The 21,780-nt window shown below is 37.6% G+C and overlaps 1 protein-coding gene across 1 annotated transcript; it reads right to left on the minus strand.

Moving 5' to 3' along the window:
- Positions 1-3,666: 3,666 nt before the first annotated feature.
- Positions 3,667-20,951, minus strand: LOC121862458 (syntaxin-8-like). Its single transcript, XM_042360762.1, has 7 exons — positions 20,658-20,951; positions 14,676-14,808; positions 10,502-10,644; positions 9,738-9,865; positions 8,810-8,902; positions 7,364-7,465; positions 3,667-6,573 (listed from the first exon to the last, which is right to left on the minus strand). The coding sequence occupies exons 1-7, from the start codon at positions 20,690-20,692 to the stop codon at positions 6,515-6,517; spliced, it is 693 nt and encodes a 230-aa protein (XP_042216696.1). The 5' UTR covers positions 20,693-20,951; the 3' UTR covers positions 3,667-6,514.
- Positions 20,952-21,780: the final 829 nt, after the last annotated feature.

The following is a 21,780-nucleotide window of genomic DNA, read 5'->3' on the forward strand; positions in this document are numbered from 1 at the left end:
CAAAGTTTGGAGTAAGTGGACCAGGGGAAGGTAGAGACTGGGATGGATGAGTGGAATTAAAAACTGGGTCCCCAGAGAGATGCAAAACCCGAGATGATTGGTGGAAACGTTTAGAGTGGAGGACTGTGGTCGCCAACCCTCAGATATGAGGATGTTACTCTGACTGATTGATTGATGTTATATTAGGTTAGTTTAAATTAAAATACGTTAGATTAGATTAGATTAGATTATGTTATGTTAGGCTATGTTAGGTTAGGTTGTTATGTTATGTTAGAGGTAGGATGGTTGATCTTAAGGTGAAATTGACATTAACGAACTATGAACCAATCACACACATGACTGTGTGGGATAGATTTGGAAATTTATAAAAACAAGTTTAAGATAAGAAAAAAAAACACTTCTTTGCCCCAAAATTTATCCCTCCAAAGACCTTTCGCCGGACCCAGTTCCAGAAACGATCGTTTGAGAGATACAACAGGATTTTCTTTTAAATTTTTGAAAAAATTTAAAACCTTTTAAAAAGTGAATGTATCTATAATCTCAGTGTCTCTTGACGCCATTTTCGGCCACTATATTTTCATCGTCATATATAAGACAGTCATGAAGCCTTACATTCGAAAGTCAAAGATAATTTTTAGGTAAGAATTTTTTAAGATTCTTGACCTGGGCAATGAAATGGTAGTGACATACGTGTATGTTAGGTAGGAGGTCCTCTGACTCCCCGGCCATAACTCATCTCGTAGACCCCATTAACACTCTCAGAATGACACTAAATGAGAAAAAGTAAATGATGGCTACCTGACATTCTCGCCCCTCCCCAGGTAACGAAATGACTGGCCACGTCAGCTCGTCTTATAATTATACTGTATACCTCCACCCGGGATGACTGATGACGTCACAGGTGGTGGTGGGCCAATAGGTGTCGTCCATCATAAAGTTTTAGTTTTATCACCTGTGCTCAAGTGCTCCCCTCCCTAAAATCTCACCCAATTAGAATTGACACAAACAGTCACCTGCAGGCAAAAGGCACCCCTACAGTTTCTATCATTAGAATCGATTTTGCTGGAACAAAAATATATAAAATAAAAGATAAATGTACTTATATATCAAAGAACTATGACTTACATTGAGTACAGTACATTAAGTTAGTCGCTGTTAGAGAAAATTGTGCTCAAGGAATGTCGCCAATATCTTGCGCCACAAGAATAAAAAAAAATGGTCAATAAATTAAGTTAACAACTCGCCTCACTATACTCGTATTAGGGCAGTCCGTGTGTGACAAGCCAAGAATGACAACCACCATCACGTATTAACACTAACTATTTCTTTAATGATTCGTTTAGAAATATTCCTGTATTAAAATCTTCAATGAGTGTGCTAGTTCACCATTAACGGGGACGGGTACAATAGTCCCATTATTTTTAAAGTGCACATTTCGAGTATCCTGAGGCTAAAATTATCAAATGGTGTATTAAAAAAATCAGTCAGTTTGTGTGTCTTAATTTCGACCAAGATGTCACCGCCGCCGCCACCACCCTCAACCACTATCACCACCACCACCACAATAACCCTCAACCACTATCCCCACCATCAAACCACTATCACCATCATCCCGACCTCTATCACCACCACCAACACCCACTATCACCACCACCAACACCCACTATCACCACCACCAACAACCACTATCACCAACACCCACTATCACCCTCAACCACTATCACCACCAACTCCACTCACCATCAATCACTATCACCCTCAGCAACTATCACAATGACACATTTAGACAGATAATAACAGAACAATAAATACTGCTCTGAAGTCTCCTCTTCATGCCATAATCTTTCTTCCCCTGACAGATTCCCCTTCCCTCTCCCTCCAATCCTCCAATTCCCCTTTCCTTTAAGAATTCCCTGACGTCCATCCCCCCGAAGGTAATTTCGTGCCAAATAAGTTTGTGTTTTTATTGTTATTTAACCAGTAGATGTCACACATTTCAGTTATTACCACCAACTTCATATCCACAGCACCTAGAGTCACCTGTACAGTACCTATACCTGGTATAGTGATATCGCTGTTAAACAGAATAACTGGTGCAGAGCTCTTCCAGGGGATGAGAAGTTTCAGGGGAACAGGACGACTCTCAAATCTGGAAAATCCCACATCCCAATATTTTTCTGAGTAGAGAGATAAAGTTTCTCTTTATTTTCTAGAAATTGCACATTATTTCATCCTCGGAATTAATGGCACAAAATCGTCATGTGTACCTTTCACAAGCGGGGTACCACAGTGCAGTGTCCCAATGGGATGAAGCAACTGCATTATTGAGACAATGTGAAAAGAACCTAAGTGTGTATGTTGACAATGAGCTGAAGTTTTTGGGCCATTGCGAGAAGGTGAATCGAGCAACTAAATTATTAGGTCTTATAAGGTCGTTCAGATATCTAGACGGTCTGTCTCTCATAACGATCTTCAAGAGTGAGATGCTTCCACGTCTGGAGTACTGTCACCCCGTCTGGTCCCCGAGGTATTCTAGGGACTGTCAGTTGATTGACAGTGACCAAAGGAGGACCACCAAACTGGTGCCTGCACTTCAACACCTCAGTTATCCTGAGAGATTAGAGCGCCTGCAATTGCCTAGCTTATATTACAGACGGGCAAGGAGGGACCTAATTGAGGTGTATAAACATCTCAAAGGTCACTACTCAGTCGAGTGTCCTTACCTGGAGCTGGCGGATGCTTGCCCCTCAACGGGTCACGGCTCAAGGTTGAAGAAGCTGCAACTCTAGAAAACTGTGAGGGGTAATTTTTTCGGAGTGAGAGTTGTAAACTCTTGGAACAATCTGCCAGTGTGTTGTGACGGCACCGAGCGTGAGCTCTTTCAAGACAAGACTTGACCAACACTGGAGCAGGTTCAGGCACATTCAGGAGCCAGTGCATGCCCAGTACTTGCCAACAGTGCGTAACAGAGACGTGACTGATCGCCCAAGTGGCTAACGACCCGATTATTTGGTAAAGAGGATAAAAGTAATGAAGTAAAAATATAGACCAAGGGCATATCCAGGGGGGTGGTCCTGATCCCCCTTTTCATGAGAAAATTTCAAAATTTGTTCTTTAAAGGGATATTGTACTCAGGCATTTTTGTATAGTAAAAAGTAATTACTATTGACCTCAGAATATCTCTTAATATCAATTGCACATGGCTTTAAAATGGCCTCAAATTGCCCACAATATTTGTCAGATTTCAAAACAAATTTAGGAGGGGGGCTTTAGTGACCCCAAACCCCCCAACTGGGTGGGCTTGCTATGTTTTCCTTCACCCACAACTTCTTGGAACCCATCTTTTGATGGTGGGAGGGTGAGAGTGCCTGAGGGGCCATTGGTTGTGTTAACAAGTTACACAAAGTGAAAACAGAATATTTGGTCAGAGAGACAGCAAGAAAATACCAAATGACCCTGTGTATCCCCCCCCCCCCCTAAAGCAGGCACGCACACACCACTCATCCCAAATGGCAATGTTTACCAAGTTTTAAACTGATTTACCAAAGGAAAAGGAATACAATATGCATCCTACTCTTGAACATTCTAGTATGTAGTATATAGACAAATCCTTATGAGTTTTTCCACATAAGGATTGAAACTAATTAGGATCAATATATTTAACTGTTTATGGATACAAATATTTTAATTGGATCTATGGATGAGCATCTTCATGAAAGTAAATACATAATAATAAATGTTACCTTAAAAATACCGTACAACTAAATACAGTATAACTCATATACAATCTTCATATTCTTCTAGGCTCAGCAGGGTTGTTTTTTCTTTTTGTCATTTTTAAATATAAACCTTCTGTGGCAAGTTATCTTTCACACCCTGTAAGTTTTTCCCGATTGGCAATGGGTAACTGGAATACACTGACTCTCTTCATTTACCATCCTTCACTTTCTCTAACAGACGTACACACAGTAATGGGGATAAGGTCTTCCCCATTTACAACAGGGCTCCTATGGTATCCTCTCTTTACCCTCGTCCCTGTGCACAAATCAACATAAACCATCTATCATCATCATAAAAAAAAAAATACCCTTTGTCATCACCTTCAGAATCACTCTAGGATAACCTATCTATATAAATTACTGATGGAATGTTGAAAAATATCTAGATTTATATTCATGCATCATTTACCAAGATTCTGATTAATATAATACAAGAACCTGCACAGGATATAAATTCCTCCACTTAAGAATTTAGTTAATTATGTCTGAGCATCTACTGAGAAACTAGAGCAGTAATAAACCTTCCTCTTGTAACTTGACATAATATCCACTTTAAACATAGGATGGGAATGCAAACAATTTCCCCAGCATTTAACCTGAAAACATATCCCAATGCACAGATGAATACTTTCTCATGATAATTTCTCATTCCCACAATCATGCATCATTTCTCCAGAACTGAATTAGTTTTTACGAGTATGAATTAATTCCCATGGTTACATATTACATCACATGATCTGAACTACAGTACAATAATGAGGCACCAACAGAGATAAAGAACATTACAGAGAAATGACAGTATATTTTCACATCTTGCAGAACACACTACAATTTGTCTATATTTATGGAATGGAACAACAGTCAGTAACAAATGCATTTCTATACCATACAAAATGCATTAATTTTTTTAACTTGTTTATGGTAATGAAACACAATGCTAAAAACTAGATTATCTGATGTTGGTAAGACTTCAGCCATGTACACACACACTCAGACAGGCATATAACTAAGGAAAAAACTGTGATGGTTATGTCATCAGGATTCTTGTACAGTGTTTTTCTTTCATTCAAGTGTTTACAACTGGGTATTCAATAAACTTTTGTCAGAAAATTTTTCATGTCTATACCATTCTCTGAAAATGAGAAATGCCTCATTTAAAATGTACAGTATCATTAATACAGGTAAGGCAACATTTGAAGTAGCTGCATCCAAATTCAGTAAGTCTTGTACTGTACTGTACCTTCGTGGACTGGAAAATCCCTTTACAAACTTAGTAAGTGATTTGACCTTTGACCCCATGACTGAAAAAAATCCACACATACAGTCATCCCCAAGTTAAGAAAATCTGGGTATAAGATAGAGGAAAGAGGCCATCAAGTGCAGCTGCTGTACCACCTCACAGACCAATGAACATCATCCTTTCTGGTCAATAAAATTCAAGTCTTTTGTGTAATATACAGTTCATCATTTATATCATAAAATATTAAATTCTCCATTTATTGTGAGTTTAAAAAAGTTTACTTTCTTTTGTGACTTAATTATTGTTATATCCCTTGGGTGAAAAAAATCTGTATGAGCAAATTTCCAATTAAATACTGTAATGGGTTTAAATGGGAAATTTTTTTACAGAGTATATCCCTTCTGTAATGCCTTTACACTGTACATCTTTGAGTGGTAATACTGGAATGATATGTGCCATACCTCTCAAATTACAAGCAAACCATTCCAAAATTATAAAGTGAACTGTGTTAACAAGTTTGGCTTACGAGAGAGATGCAGACACACACACACACAGGCACACTTCTTGACTAACACACCACCAATATACCTTAGCAATATTGGCTGATGGGTGAAAATAATACATCTCATTACACATCAATCAATCAGAGTACCATCCTCATATAGAGGGTTGGTGATAAGTAGTCCTCTGCTCTAAATGTTCTCGGGCTGTTTTACACATAATACATAACAAAATAAATAACTGCCACATCACAATTCTCATTCCAGATCAAAATTATCCCCTTCACTATAGGGACACCACTTTTAATATTGTATTTGGCAAACGTCAGACAATTTTATTCAGCTCAGAGGGGGAACCCATACACAAGGGGTTGAAGATAATTTCGTTCTTTCCTAAGCTCAAATAAAAGTTCCACTGAAACTGACATAATACTGCCATCCCGCGAATGCTACAGAGTACAATGCAAGGCAACAAAAAAGAGCAAACTTTTGTTCCATCAATTTTTTGGTCAACAATTATATTCCTTGGTAGAATCATATGCTTTGCAAGTTATCTATTCTCCGCAGGATACACTGAGTAATATGTTTATCTGTAAGCTTTGTGTCACATACTGTGCATCATTGACAGAGTAAGGGCTACAGTTGCCCCCTTTCCCCCTCCAAGAACTTGCACTGATTATAGACACTAGAGGCACTGAGATACATTTTTATAATTCCTTATAATATTTGTCAAAAGATGAGAATCATTTCAACATATAATCAATGCTCTGCTAGATTACCAAAAATATATTGAAAAGGTATTGTCATTGAAAAAAATCCTGTCAGTTCTGAATCCCATCCATGAACCCCGAGACTCATGAATCTCTGAATCCAAGAAACCACACAGTGCGCCATCTATGGGCTCAACAACGTGTGATGTCTCGGGTTCATAGGTTCACGAGTCTCAGGTCGGAAGAATGACAAGACTGTTTTCTGTGACTGTAAAGTTATACAAGTTACCAAACAGCGACAATGATGATGGCCAGGAAGAGAACTCCTATCACCAACCAGAATGCTGTAATGTTGAAATTACTATGTTAGACCCCAGTACTTAATATTTTATACAACTTGTTACTATATACATTAGTATTTCATATATGGTTATTTACTATGTCAAAACTACATTACATTATATATGGTAAATTTTCTACCTGTTTGTCATGTATATAATTAATACACTCCAAGTCAACCAACCAGGGAAGAATAAAAAAAAAAGCATACAGTACAGTACCGTAAATTGGTAAACAAAAAAGACTAAATAAATCCCTTGACCTTCAAAAGATTAGCAAGTCAAAGTGAACCACAAGTCCCTCCCCACCTGAAAACTTCACACACACAAAACAATTCATTCTGCAGATTAAGCCAAGTAATCTCTGTTCATTTCATCCACTCCGTACACAATTCCAGATCTAGTCTCCTGCTATTCCCCTCCGACACACAATTTCTTTTCACTTTCATTGTCCTATCAGATACCATACAAACGGACTTCAAGAACTCAGTATTCAACACTACAAAGCTCCTTTCTATTTCAGCCTTTCATGAACCAGCCTATATTCCTGTTTATTAGCAATAATATTTTCTCACCCAGTAATCTCACAAGTTCCCAATTGTGACGTTCATATATCACATCACCTTTCATCATACCCTGCAGGAGTGATCATAAAACAGTGTATTTTTTTGCCTCGGGTACCAGGGTGTTCATATGGGTACTACTAAATGGAAGGTAAGAGAAGCAGAGAAAAAGATACATGGTAATTGCATGTATTATAGTAAGGATTCAAGCATAATTTTACATCAATACTTACGCCATGTTCTAGACTTCTCTGTTACAACAGAGATCTGGCCTGTTTCATCAACGAGTCGATTGTGTGTGTTGTCAGTACGGTCAGCAATCTCATCCAGTATATCTGATCAACAAAGTGGGAGGAATTAATAATAATAACAATGGTATGGTCAGTGGTCTCATCAAGAAAGTAAATTTAATTAATATAAGATAATCAATCACAAACCGTTTATTTATTCTATTCTTTATTTTTTGAATGATCAGTCACTTATATTCTAAAGTACAGGTTAACCCTTTCTTATCCAGCTTTCCATCAACCACCATGTACTGTAGTTGTCCATTTGGCCACAGACTGAATTCTACTGTTATCTTATGACATTCAAACAATAATCACCCCATAAAAAATAATAATACTGAAAAATAAGAAGAAAATAAAAGACTGAGGATCAACAGCAGATCCTGTATTTGGGCTGAAGGTGAAGCTCTTACACTACACTACACAGTGTTGGTAGATGTGTGATCCCAGAGCCAAAATAGTTATGCCAACTCATCTATAAAACTAATTATTTTCCTACAACTCCCAAAACAAAATAATTACACCTGTACAGGGTACAGCATGGTCAATAAAAAGATGAAAACACACTTCAAGCTTTACATAAAGATGTCCATAAAGGTGACATCACAGAGCTGCAGCACGGTGCTGTCAAACAATATTATGCAGTTGACAGCAAGGCATTTTATTTTTAATCTATCATATTCAACCCTTATCAGCTTACTATGTGGTTGATCTGTTAGTACAGGAGGAAACCGGAGTACCCAAAGAAAATTGACAGTTTGGTAGGGTCACACTGGATAACACCTTTCTCATATCTGACCTAGGGATTGAGCCCATGACACAGTAGGGTGAGTGCAGTCCTGCTGCTGGTGTTGAGTGTTTATAGGTACAGGTATAAACCTTCAAATCTAGTACCCTTGGGATCAGCACTGTACTGATAAATTTTGAGGATTTTCCAGTTTCCTGGGTCACCCATCTGTTACCCCAGGCCTACCAGTGGACTATGTCAAGCTTTGTTTAACTTCTTATTAATAAAATAAAGAAAACATCAATACAGTATATGCATACTTGAAATAAAAACAAACATTAAATTAGGCCTACACAGAAGTTGAGAGTTCCCTAGGTTGGCTTGCAATGCACTGCATCTTGGGTTTATTTAGTGAACTTTAGTCCGACTCCCAGCTGCTTCAGTGTGTACGGAGATCATTTGCAAGAAATAAAGTTCATATATAATTATTGTACTGAATAAATTTGCCAAATACAGTACATTGATTATCTTTATTAACATCAGTAAAATATTATTCCCTTATAACATAGCTTTTGAAATTACAAATTATTAAATTAAGTTTCTATTTTACAGGAATTTACCACTTGAGAGAGAGTCAATGGATCAAATCATACAAGTCAACATACCATTCTGCCCATCCACCTCCGTACCAATGGCAGAGGCAATTCTCTTCTGCTGGGATATCACTTGAGACAAAGTTTCAAGGCCAGAATCTTGTTCTGCAAAATGAGAAAATGAAAATGTCTATTATGTAAAAAAGGATTAACATGAAGGTAAAACTAAATTCTACACTGTACTGAAATTCAATTTACCATGTATACAGTACATCAATATACTGTAGTACTGAATTTCCTTTTAATTTCTAACACTGTTCATTACCGTGTGTCCAATGATGGAGAACCTTACACTTCTGTTAATGCATGGTGGATGGGGCCGGTTTAGCAAGGATTACACACAATTTGTAATTTCAAGTCAATGGGCAGCAAATCGGCAAATTAACAACTGGACACAACTGACCATAAGAACAAACATTAAAATCAGAACTTTACATTGTACAAATTGGATAAGAGAGGAAGTTATTCAAAATCCTCACATGTTTTTCACTTAGCTTCTTTTAAGACTACTGTCGCCTTGTGTAGACAGTTCATTATGAAATTAGTCACTAATTTGTTTATGATATCAAGGTAATCTCTTTTCTGCAAGTATTCAGATCTTCTTACACTGTACCTGTATTTCAAAACCCTAAAAACAACAGTCACACCAAATATAAATACATATCTTTTATCCCAGTAATTCTTGAGTAAACTTTGAGGAAAACAATTAAGTAAAAATAAAACCAGAAGCACCAGATATATACCGTACTGCCTTACACAGTTGTAGTAATTAATAACACTTCACTGATTCATCCAATAAATTCTTTAACAATGGCCCATTTCACATTTTGTACGCTGCCTCTCCCAATTCCTGATAACCAAGAAATTGTGTTTGATAATCTATATAGAATTTAACGAATCAACAAACTGAAAATCCAGAAAGATCTTGAAAAAAAACTACCTTCACGGAGACGTTGTTGCTGCTGACGTAGATCATCCGCGGTGAGGATGCTGGTGTCGTCTGTGTCCTCCTCGACCCCCCAGCCTGAAGCAGCACTCTCAGCTGGCCCTATCGATCTGTATTTTCTCCTGGAAGGAAAAAAATATATATTCAAACAATGTGACTTTTCAGTGATTTGCCTCTTAGGAACACTATGATCTGTTCATTATGGAAATGTTACACTTTGCCCAGCCCAGCAATACAATGTATGGTCTAGTGAGTGAATAATGTGGTAGCATCCTCTGTTGAAGTAAGTCTTAGTTAGTGTACAGCACTTCATTAATTACTTGATTTTTAACTTGGCCAATCACTCTCTTTTGTACGTACAGATTTTTTCCACCACTTATCAGCTTTACTAGCAGTTGGTCTATCCAGTGTTAGTACAGGAGGAAACTGGAGTGCTGAACCAGTGATGTCTGGTGGTGAGAGTCCCACCGGATAACACCCTTCCATATACTGTATAGCAAACTACAACTTTTGGTGACCAACAACTTACGATTAAAGACGGGCAGTTTGGCAGACAGACAAAGACACACAGTTAGGTCAAGGGATCTAATGTATACTGTATAAGAATGATGATATAGAGGAAGTAACCCCATACACAAGTGATTCATAGACCCTCTCCCCTAACCTCTTCACTACGGGGACATGACTTTTAATATTTTAGTTAGGTAAAATTGTATTCATCAGAGAGGCGATCCCGTACACAAGTGGTTAATACTAACTCGTTAAAATCCATGTGGGCTTTCTTTATGGCACTCTGAAACTTTTCGCAGAGGCGTATTCGTCTCTCGCGCTCGGCCGGTGTCAAATCTCGTAATTCCCAATCGTCTAGTCTTGAAATCAGAGCATCTACTTGCCTCTCTACCTGCAAAAGAAATGACCAAATTAGTAATCATTCATACGACAACAAAAGATACTAATAATTATTGAGTCCCATTTTCAAAGAATCATCATCCCCATACATTTCAAAGAGCCTTCCTGTTTACCACTGTTTGTATACCTATATTATCTAGGTACAGTGGTTGTATACCTGCATGGTCTACTTACAATGTATATCTGCATTGTCTTGATGCATGCTGATTTGTACAGTACTGTATACCTCAATTGTCTATATACATACTGAATCAACGGTAGTTATATAAACAAATTTCTGAATAAATATCAATCTATCAATCAATCTCTGTGATGGTGAAGATGATATAATTCACCCCTTTCATCTGTTTTCCTTGACTCTAGTACTCAACATAACTCCATATTGTACAGGTATGACTCTCCATCACAGCTGTCTTATAATCAAAGTCTAAATATTAGCAAACAGTCTTCAACTAGCCACGTCACTTTACCTGGTCACCTCTCTGTACCATATTACAGGTACACTACTTATTTTCTACATCATTATCAGTGAACACAATTATTGTAATCTCCCAGGAAACTGAAAAACAATTCTGAAAGAGCTAAATGTGATGATTATATCACTACCCAGTACTTCTATTTGCAGTACAGTACAATAGACCAAGATTTACAAAAGGGTTCTCTTCCTGAAAACTACTTTGTAAATCGAAGTAAATTTTATCACTGACTTCCATTATGAAACTTGAGATATGTTTCTGCAAAAAAATAATAATAATAAAAGAAAAACGAAGTTAAAATGCCACAAAAAAGGTATTAATAAAAAATTTGGGTGTACACAATGATTATAAGCCAATAACAAACACAGTGTGTGAAATATATTCAGTGCAGTGTATGAGAAACTTGACAAGACTAAGACTAGAATCAAAGTGAACAGTATGTAAAGCTTAGGCAACATTTGTATTAATTTATAAAACAGTATTTGAAACATTACATGAAGTCTTAAAAATATGCAGGTGAATCATAAAATATTGTACACAGAGGGTGTTGGTGATACAGCATATGTCCCACCACTATGTCATGGGTTCGAGTTCTGCTAGGTGCAACACACACACGAGAAGGGTGTTATCCGGTGGGACTCTCACCACCAGACATCACTGGTTCAGCACTCCAGTTTCCTCCTGTACGAACACTGGATAGACCAACTGCTAGTAAAGCTGATAAGAGGTGGAAAAAAAATCTGTACGTACAAAAGAGAGAAAATGGCTCACATAAGCACTAAAAGAAAATGTTGCACCGTAACTGGCACTTAGGGTAGAGAAATTCAACTCTTGACCTGTATGGTACCATTGTTGTTTTTCTTCCTCTGTTTGTTACACCACTGATTACTATACTGTAACACTGTATACTGTATTCTTTCCACTGATTCATGATGGAAAGACCAACAACGAGTAAGTAAGTGTACAGTAATGGTAATAATAATACAGGGTAATAAAAAAATGCAATTTTAACCTATTTTCATTATTACTTATGAACAAATTAAGAAAATAATTCAGCAAAATTTAAAAAGTTTGGGGTTTTCATTTGTGATTCAAAACAGGTAAATTCTATTATCTTTAAATTTTTGTTCACTAAAGTTTCATAAATTGGGGTCTACCTGTACTGTACATGAAGAATAATTTCACCCGAGTAATAAACATTAACAGACTGACATACAGGATGTTGGGGATGATAACAATGAATGGTAAGAAGAGGATGGCAGGTCAACAGTGGGTCCCGGCTGAGTCAACCGACTTTAAGCGCTGTACGGGGAGGTAAAAACTGAGTCTGAAATATGGGCATCCAAAAACTAAAGGGCAGTTAAGTTAGTGAGATGCTGAGGCAAAATAAATATTACCATATGGATTTATTTGAACATAAAATGTATAATGGGATCCTGCTATTTGTACTTTAAAACACACAAAGTACATACAGCTCTTACCATATTCAATCACATTTGTAGGAACCAATCATTAAGCATGCACAGTCGCCTGCACTTATACCTGGTAAAGTGGCTGGCGTGTTTGTGAGATGTGGCAGCTCTGTGTTTGTTTACATTATATTAAAAATCCCAAAATGGCCCTGAGGAACTTCACAATATTAGCCTGGTTAAAGCTAGGATTCCATATATGCATTTGCATTAAATTGCCCTGAAAAAACGGACACCCCTGCTTCCATTTGCACGCAGCTGTCTTTCTGCTGGAGGGAACAGGACAGGAAAGATGGCTCCTTGTGCATCGAAGCTACGAGCCGTATATGCTATTAAGCATCCTGGGTTTGTATAAGATCATGTGTTCAAATGAAAAATGGACAGGGAAACATAGATGGTGGGTTCAAAGATTGCTGTTGAAGTAGACCAAATATGGAGCCTACAGTACTCTGGTAAAAGACCTAAGCATGGATGAAGAAAAATTCAAAGAATATTTTTCCCTGGTTAAGGAAGATTTGGTGAAACACTGCAGGAAAAGAGAAGTAATTTTCCAAAGACAACGACTTGCAGTATGTATAAGGTAAGTGATGCTTATAAATAGGAAATGATATGAACTGTAGACAGTTATTAAGTGACACAAAAATTAGTATTCCAGTGACCCTTTTAGTGAGACCATGAACCATATTTTAGAACAGCTGTGTCAAAAATGTATGGATCTCACAAAATTACATATACCTGTAAAGATCAATGCTTAATGAGTAAGTTATGAAATAACACTTGCTAGGTTTCTAAATGTATTACCCATATATAAATGCATCACAAAAATAGATTGGGATATATTCTGAGTGAAATGAACTTCTCAGTCTCCTCAACAGAAAACGGTTTTTTTTCCTCAAGGCATTTTGCTGGGTGAGGAGAGCAAACACAGGGATAGTGACGTCACAGTGTGGGTTTCCCTCATCTGTTTCCATGTGGTTGTCCCCTCATCTGTTTCCATGTGGTTGTATTGGCAATCGCTGCAGGGAGCGATTGATATGTACTGCAAATGCATAACACTAATGGTACCGCTAACGCAACCATGCCAATGGAAACTGTGTACATTTCAATATGATCTATTTTTGCCGCTAACGCCACTGCTACCGCATGAATGGAATCCTAGCTTAAGGATAGTAGGTAATCATTCCACAGTGTTGCCACATATCACAAATGCACCAGCCACTGTACATCACAGTTACAGTACTCTACCACAACTACTTGAGCTGAAGAATTGGAGTCAGAGGGAAAATCAGTAACAAAAATATCACACAGCGTGCAAAACTGGAAAAAATACCGAAGGAATAAATATTTCAGGAATGGGTTATATAGATTGTGTTCTTTAAATGCTACAGTTGTCAAGCTAAGGAAAATATTTTAAAATAAATCAACAATAAGCAATGGAGCAAGCAGAGATAACATGCAGTTAGATGCTTTTTCAGAAATTGTAACAAACCTTTGAGTTTCTGTGATATGGTCAGTGCTTTCTTTCTGCCGAGTTACTCTTAACTGTACATCATTACCAAAGAGTGTAGGGTCGTACTCCTGCTCCTAAATTTATCTTCTGAAGCATTCTATATAAGATTTCAACAGTACAGTACTTCCCATCACACAAACACTCACCTATTCTGCTTGTTCTATGAAGTACAGTAGTAGCAAACCATTCATCATCCATCAACATTTAGTTCTTGAAGCAATGACCAACTTCCCATACTTCTACGAAACAGGATCAGAATACAGGCTCAACTACTGAAGGCTCTCTATTTACTCTTGTTTATCTTCGGGCATCTTCATGTTACAGTACATTATCGTATGTACTTATATACTCAAATGGTGCTTCTCAAAGCCTTCACCAAATACTGTGCATTGTATCAGTAAACATTTCCATACAATGTCTAAGAATATGTCTTTACACAAATGCTGTTTTAACAAAGTGAAGCAGTTTCTCCAAACACTAAGATCTACCAGTGGTCATCTCTTTATATACTCAAGTGATCCAGTACAGTATATTTACAACATTGGTGCTGTAGCGGCACAAAGCTTACCTGAGGTATGGAGTTTCTCAGTTTGTTTGAGAGTAGTGCGTGCTCAACGGTACCAACAAAGGTCTGCCTTCTCTGTGTGACTGTTTCCGTCACCTCGCGTACCAGTTGTTCTATGTGCCCATAATCAACCAGCCTGGACACGTGAGTAGTAAGGAATTGCAGTTGGAATCACGCAGAAAATAATGTTAACGTTAGTCAGGAATCAGAATAAGGGTTGCTTTGTTGAAAATTGGTGAGCAGATGCAATGTATGTGGATGGTTATACAGTACTGCACTGTAGAGTAAACCCCCGAAAGTCGGGACAATTTTGGGGGAAAGGGGTCCAGACTTGCCGATTGTCTGTATTTTTTACAATTTTTTTGGAGGGGGAGGGAGGGTTCTGGGGGCCACTGTGCACTAAGCAGCCATTCATTAGCACCCCCGCACCTGATGACCCTCAAATTTGTATTTTAATGTGCAATAAATGTCATGTGTGTGTTTCCATTTAAAGTATTTTTAAGTCAAATTACAAATAAAATAATGGAGACAGATGGCCTGCACCGTGTGTGTGTGTGTGTGACATGGATGATTCAGTCTGCGCTCATCTTCTGCTCCTTTCCAGGGAGGATTACCATCACTTGTGTTTGAATTATTTTACATAAAATCTTACCTTTTTTTCTGTGGCTGAATGTTTGTTGAGCTTATAGCTAATCAATTGCAGTGCAGAGTGGGGGAATAAACTGCTCACTCATGGGTCTGAGAGGAAGAAAGACGCCAAGGGATTGCTTGTTGGTGGCAATTTCAATGACCGTGCGGTGGAAATTTCAAACGCAGATATTTATGTGTTTTTGCTCGGAGAGGGTTCAGACTTTCTGAAATCCGGACTTACAGGGTCTGGACTTTTGAGGGTTTACTGTACTGTAAAGACTATGCAAGTCCACCACAGTCAACTCTACACATACCAGCACATTATCTTTCACACTTGTTCACATATATTAATAACTTTCTTAACACAATTCAAGATCAAGGAATAAAAATACAAGTAACCATGAAACTAATAGTCAAGCAATGAAATACGGCTGATTTGTTGAACTTTCACAATTTCATCTTAAACCAAAGTCCATCTCAAGCTGTACTGTACTACCCCCAGAAGAATTTAAATAAACCTTATGCCTTTTCTTGGTGTTGAGGGTAAAGAATGGGGCACACTAAGAACCCCACTACATGCTGCCTTTGAGCTATTACCACAAGACAGTTGGGGGATCTATCACCATCTGATAGTGGCATGCAGTACAAAAAATACAATAATGGATTAAACATGAGAAAAAGAGAACATTAACAGGGAGTTGTTTAATATTATTATTATTTTCACCTGCTAGGGTCTACAAGATGTAAAAATGCACCTCCACTTTGAAACATGCGCATTAGGAATAAAACATTAGTTTAAAAACACTACAATAACAATTGTGGGAGACGATTACTGAGCACAGTACATACCCTGAGTTATGGATGGATCTACAAAATGATTAGTTTCTATAACCTATTTTCTTTTGCAGGGGAGAGTAAGATGAATATTAATTAGAATGTAGGGGGAACTTTCTAATTACCTCAGAGAGTAAGTTGTGACCTTGCCTTGCCAGCTGTTCCTAACCTGGGGTTGGTGCTAGGAAGGACACTAAGTCATAAAACTTTGCTTCAACATGCCTAGTGGCAACTGGGTCACCAGAGCTGTGCCCAGCCCCTGGTCTCTGCTGCATTTTCTGGGCTGGCACACTTAGGCAGCATGCTAGTTACCTGAGTTTCCAGTGGGCAACCTGTTTGAGTTTTACCCAACAACCGACATCAGGTAATTGGGGCTAAACCGTGCAAGTGTGGGAAATGGGTGTAACACATTGATGATGAATTACACATTATATTGAGAAAAAAAAGAATTCCATCAGCAAATGATAAGTCTATCCCCAATATAATTAAAGTAATAAATTCAAATTCTGTACAAAAGTCATATGAAACTGCTACAGTTAATGGGAGGAAAAAGTCACCGGATTTCCAGAACTATTACTACTGGACAAAATATACTGTATAGAGGTTATTACTCATCTCCTAAAATCAATTCAAGGATGCTTTAAAAAGTACAGTACTAAACACTGAATATACAAATGTACTGCACAGTACTAGTGAACACTGAGACCTTGGCCATCCTTCAACCCTTCATTTTATGGTCCGGCAGCAAAAGAAAGATTTAACAAATTTGGTCAAACTTTATTAAATTACAGCTTTATGAGTATTTTGGATATTTCATTAGGTCGTCTGCAAATGAATACCACTAAATTTCAGTGCTGTGTTGAGCAGTTGATTGTCGCTTTGCTATGAAATGAGGCCAGTCAGACAAGCGCTTGAAAACGATACATTGTGCCTCTTTCTTTACCTTGTTAACCCAACACCAGTCTTTCAAATATTAACAGTATTGTACCCAGAGTATGATGATTACCTTTCACAGCATGGTCCCAAGATTTTAATTTGGCTAACCTCCGTCACTACACACAAGCCAGCTAACACCATGCTCTCTCTCTCTCACACAATACACATCCACACACATTAACAAAGCCTACCTTAATATTGTACTGTACTACCAATAGAAATAACATTAAATTCATATACAAAGGCATAAACGCATCACACACCCATATCCACAAGAGAAGACAAAATAGTGTTCACACGCAAACATCCACTCTTTTCACCCAACAAATGTATACAATATGTGCTGTACTTACAATCTAACAGTGTTCGAGAGACATTACTGTACACACATATCATGTAAAACACCTGTACAGTAGTATACCTGAGGGGTTCATAAATTTGAACACTATCATTCACTTTACAATCTAACAGCACAAGAGAGGTTTTCAGGCTCTGCTGTCTTCAAGTCTGTTTTAATGGAGATACAGTGATAAGTTTTACTACCGTACAGCTTCCAACCCCTTGAATATTGGGGTTTAACCAAGGAGTAAAATATCACTTAATAACATGGGTCATTATATTCAAAGAGCTAAGACACCATACTACTCAAGGGTTCAGGATATCTTACTGGGAGGAATTCTGTACCCTCAAATTTCTGTAAACCGAGTGTTCTGTAAATAGATGGTTAGATAAAGGTGCCATATAAAAGTGCTAGTTAAAACAATGGTAAATGGTGTGATCAGTCTATTGCACCTTAACTTACACAATACAAACAATTAAAGCTGACCTACCTCATTCCACTTAAACAAAGAAAAACTCAAATTTCTGAACAGATGAATAAGTTCTGAAAAGGTAATAATTTAACCCTTAAATGGCAGTGATCATCAGTTTTATGTTCCTTGCACAAATTTGACTTACCAACACTTAAAACAACTTTAGGGGTATATGCATTGACAGTGAGATGAGTACGTACTGTACTTGAAAAATTATCCCAATACTCACGACCTGGAGATGTACAGGAAAAGTTCTAAGCCAAGTTACCTGTAAAGCTAGAGAAGAGGTACAGCTTCTGAATGAAACAAGAAGCAGCAGTCAAGCAGCTACACCAAATCATGCAGAGATGGCATCAAGTACACTGTATACTGACTGTACACTGTGTGAGAAACCATAAAGAGCATACAGTATGCTTCAACTGATGCCAGAGATGCATAGAAGAAATATCTTCAATCATGGTATTGAGGCCTTAATCATAGTGCTAATGTCAAAGTCATGGTGCTATGGCAGTCACAGCAGAACAAACAATGATGTGTGCATTATTAGTAAGGTAGGACTTACGGGTACATTATTCTCATTAAAACTATTATCATCACAAATCTGCTCACTGAAATAAATTCCTCAACAACACTTCCTAAGTGAGACCTCTCCTTCACACCCAAGCCCATATTTTAAAATACATTTCAATCACAACATTAATTATTAGCTTACAAAACCACGGAGAATTTCACCAGACTTACATACGGTAAACTTAAATTGCTGAGTACAAGGTCCATATTCTTATCTTCCCCTTTTTACTTATTTACCATTATGTTTGTATTACTGCAAAGAATCAAAATCCATTAAGGTTAGAGGAATTAATCAAATCTAACCTAACCAGAACCCAACCTTCCCAATCAAATTTAACCCAAGATCACCTAAACTTACTGAAACTTTTCACCTCAAGATTCACCACCCTAACAATACTTAAGAGGGCAAGTTAGATTTGGCTGTTAAGCAAGTGTGGTTAACCATCAGGTAAAATAAATGGCAATAGTGAAGCAGACGGTTAGCACCGGAAAGAGTTTGAGGAATTTGTTGCTCTTTCGATGAGATTAACTAATAAAATCGATACAACTATATTTTATTTATTTTTTTAGTTCTTTGCTATCTATGATCACAAATCACCAACAGTGGACAGGGCATGAAGGATGAGGAAAATTGTGGGGTAAAACACACAGAAAAACTGATTGTATGACATAAAATCATGTCTCTACATGCTTTACATGTGAAATAATTAATTATTTATCACAAATATTCTACCCCAAAATCTGCCACGTTGGCACATGTTATTGTCCACTCCTAAACTAACAAATTCTGAATCCGGTATCACTTAAATTACAAATAAATGTCGGAGCCTCATATTGGGGGTTTTATTACCATAAATACTGTACTGTACCTGTATAGGCTTGATTTTTTTTCTTATAGGCTTAACTGTCCAGAATCGTGAGTCTACTTTACATATTGTTTGTGCATATCCCTAGTTTTTTTTGGCCACAATAGGTTCTTATTTTATGTATTCATGATGAGAATCATATAGTAGTTGAAAATGAATCTGACATTACGAGTTTTGATACATTTCTGATTTCTTTCATGTAGCACTGGATTCTACAGGTAAGTGAACTGTGCGTTCATATACCTATTGTTCTTGCTCAAGGAGAAGGACCGAGGGAGAAGAAAGCCATAATTTTCTTATCGTGTTGTTATCTGTATTGTATTGCATATTATCTATGCTTGTGGAGAATGAAGACCATCTTCAAGAATTCACTATCAACATGGACTAGTTGGCAAGAGGTGCAAGTGTTCAAAGTGCAGCAGAGAACTGACAGTGAACAAGTAACATATGGTTCAGTCCAATAACATATCGTACTCGCTTGTTAACAAAAAAAAAGCAAAATTACACCATGCCACTACAAGAAAGTTGCTTTTATTGATAATGTACCTGATATCAAAGTAAGTTCTTTCTGATTTATATGCCAGGTTAAGGAAGTTAGGTAAAGTCAAGTAGGTTAGTTTGGTAAGGTGAGGTTCTGTGCATTGCCAATTCAATTATCATGTTTATGTTTAATATCATGCAAATAACACCTCCGGAAATTTTGGTCCAATTCGATACTTAATTTCTACTGCTAACTGTCTCCTCCACCATTACCAAATAAACAGGTGATAAATTTTGGTTAGGTTAGGTTTGATTGGTAAGGTTAGGTCTGGCTAGGATAGGTTTAAATGGTAAGGTTAGATCTGGCTAGGATAGGTATTAAATGGTAAGGTTAGGTCTGGCTAGGATAGGTATTAAATGGTAAGGTTAGGTTAAGTTAGATTTAAAACAAACAAGTGAAGGTACACAACGACAGAGCATAAAATCACAAAATTAAACCTTCATATTTTTCCTAGTATCTATCACACAACACAGACACTTAACATCAACTACAGTACCAGTATATGAAAGACATTAAGTAGTATTATCATTAAAGAACACAGTTAAAAGAAGATACTTAGCTATGTAATTAAGAACAATTTAAAGCCCATAAAGATAAAAGTTAAAAGTTACATGAGACATCTAAGTCATTCAAAATAATTAAATACATTAAAGTTATAAAGCAAGTCAAGTCTAATATAATCAAGGAGGTTTAAATAAAGAAATGTATTAAAGAAAAACAAACTATCATTTAAAGCAACTTAACAAGACATTTAAACTTCCAGACATTTAAATACCAACTAATTATCTGTTCTTACCAACGATCCTCAAACTCGACTTGAAATAGAGTCATGACATGTAGTAGGTCACAGGTTATTATGTAAGTGTCATATACAGTCAGTTGAAGGGGTTGTGGGTCATGAGGCAGTTAAAAACGTGACACATTACACTTCGATTTGTTTTGATGACACCCCATAGGCCCATAGTGACACTTCAGTTTATGTATCGTACACTACACAGGGAAGTTATTGTACTGTAGGAATATTGTTGTACCAAATATATACAACACTTGATTTACACACAGTGGCCCGTCCAGGAATATAAAAAAGGGGGTTCCAAGACCAAGAGGTTGTGGATGGAGACGTGGTGAGTGCAGTGTACCACCCAAGAGGGTCCTGGACAACTCGTACCCATCAGAACATGTCAACTGCTGAGAATGGAGGAGGGCCGGATTCATTACCAAGAGCAGAAACGTTACCGAGAACAAATTCCGGCTTGAAAGTCATGTACACTAATATTGACACATTCCTTGATAATCATGGACACTAATACTGACACGTTCCTTGATAAGAGAGAGGAGTTTGAAACATTACTGACAGGGCCGGATTCAGGAGTGGGCAAAGTGGGCAGCTGCCCAGGGGCCTCCACAAATTATAATATGTTCTAATTTCCTCAATATAACTGCATATGGCTTCAAAATTCAACAAAGAAGTGTTCAAATTTCAAAATTTTCCCGGGGGGCTTACAGCGCCCCCCGGAACTCCCAGGTGTTTAGGCTCGCTTCACTCGCCACCCCACCCTCTTGGGTAGTTATAATGAGGGGGACCTCCACAAAGAGGCTGCCCATGGGCCTCCACAGGTCTAAATCCGGCACTGATTACTGAAGGTATTGTACATCCCGGAAAAATGTGAGTTCAATATGGACAAACTTTCTTCAAGACCTCAAGACCTTAGAACCAGCCAGATGACGGTGTAGTGGTGTAAGATTAAATTAAAGGTGAGATTCCCAAACTGTAGCTTACTAAACCAAAGGAACTTAAGAGACTTAATAGACAATGCAACAGTGATCAACCCTCGCCACCTCCTTGTCATAGGGGATTTTAACTATGGCGACATCGACTGGAGAAATGAGACCACGCCAAATGACTTTGTAATGATTGT

This window comes from Homarus americanus, unplaced genomic scaffold (assembly GCF_018991925.1).
Source record: "Homarus americanus isolate GMGI-L3 unplaced genomic scaffold, GMGI_Hamer_2.0 scaffold40248, whole genome shotgun sequence".
NCBI classification, from domain to species: Eukaryota; Metazoa; Arthropoda; class Malacostraca; order Decapoda; family Nephropidae; genus Homarus; species Homarus americanus.

Bases quoted from the DNA above. Each gene is read 5' to 3' on its own strand.
- LOC121862458 (XM_042360762.1), bottom strand. From the start codon at position 20,692: ATGACTCTATTTCAAGTCGAGTTTGAGGATCGTTG. The intron at 14,809-20,657 runs GTAAGAACAGAT...TCACGTGTCCAG, and splicing joins GTCGAGTTTGAGGATCGTTG to GCTGGTTGATTATGGGCACA. The intron at 7,466-8,809 runs GTATGTTGACTT...TTTGTTGATCAG, and splicing joins GGAGGTGGATGGGCAGAATG to ATATACTGGATGAGATTGCT.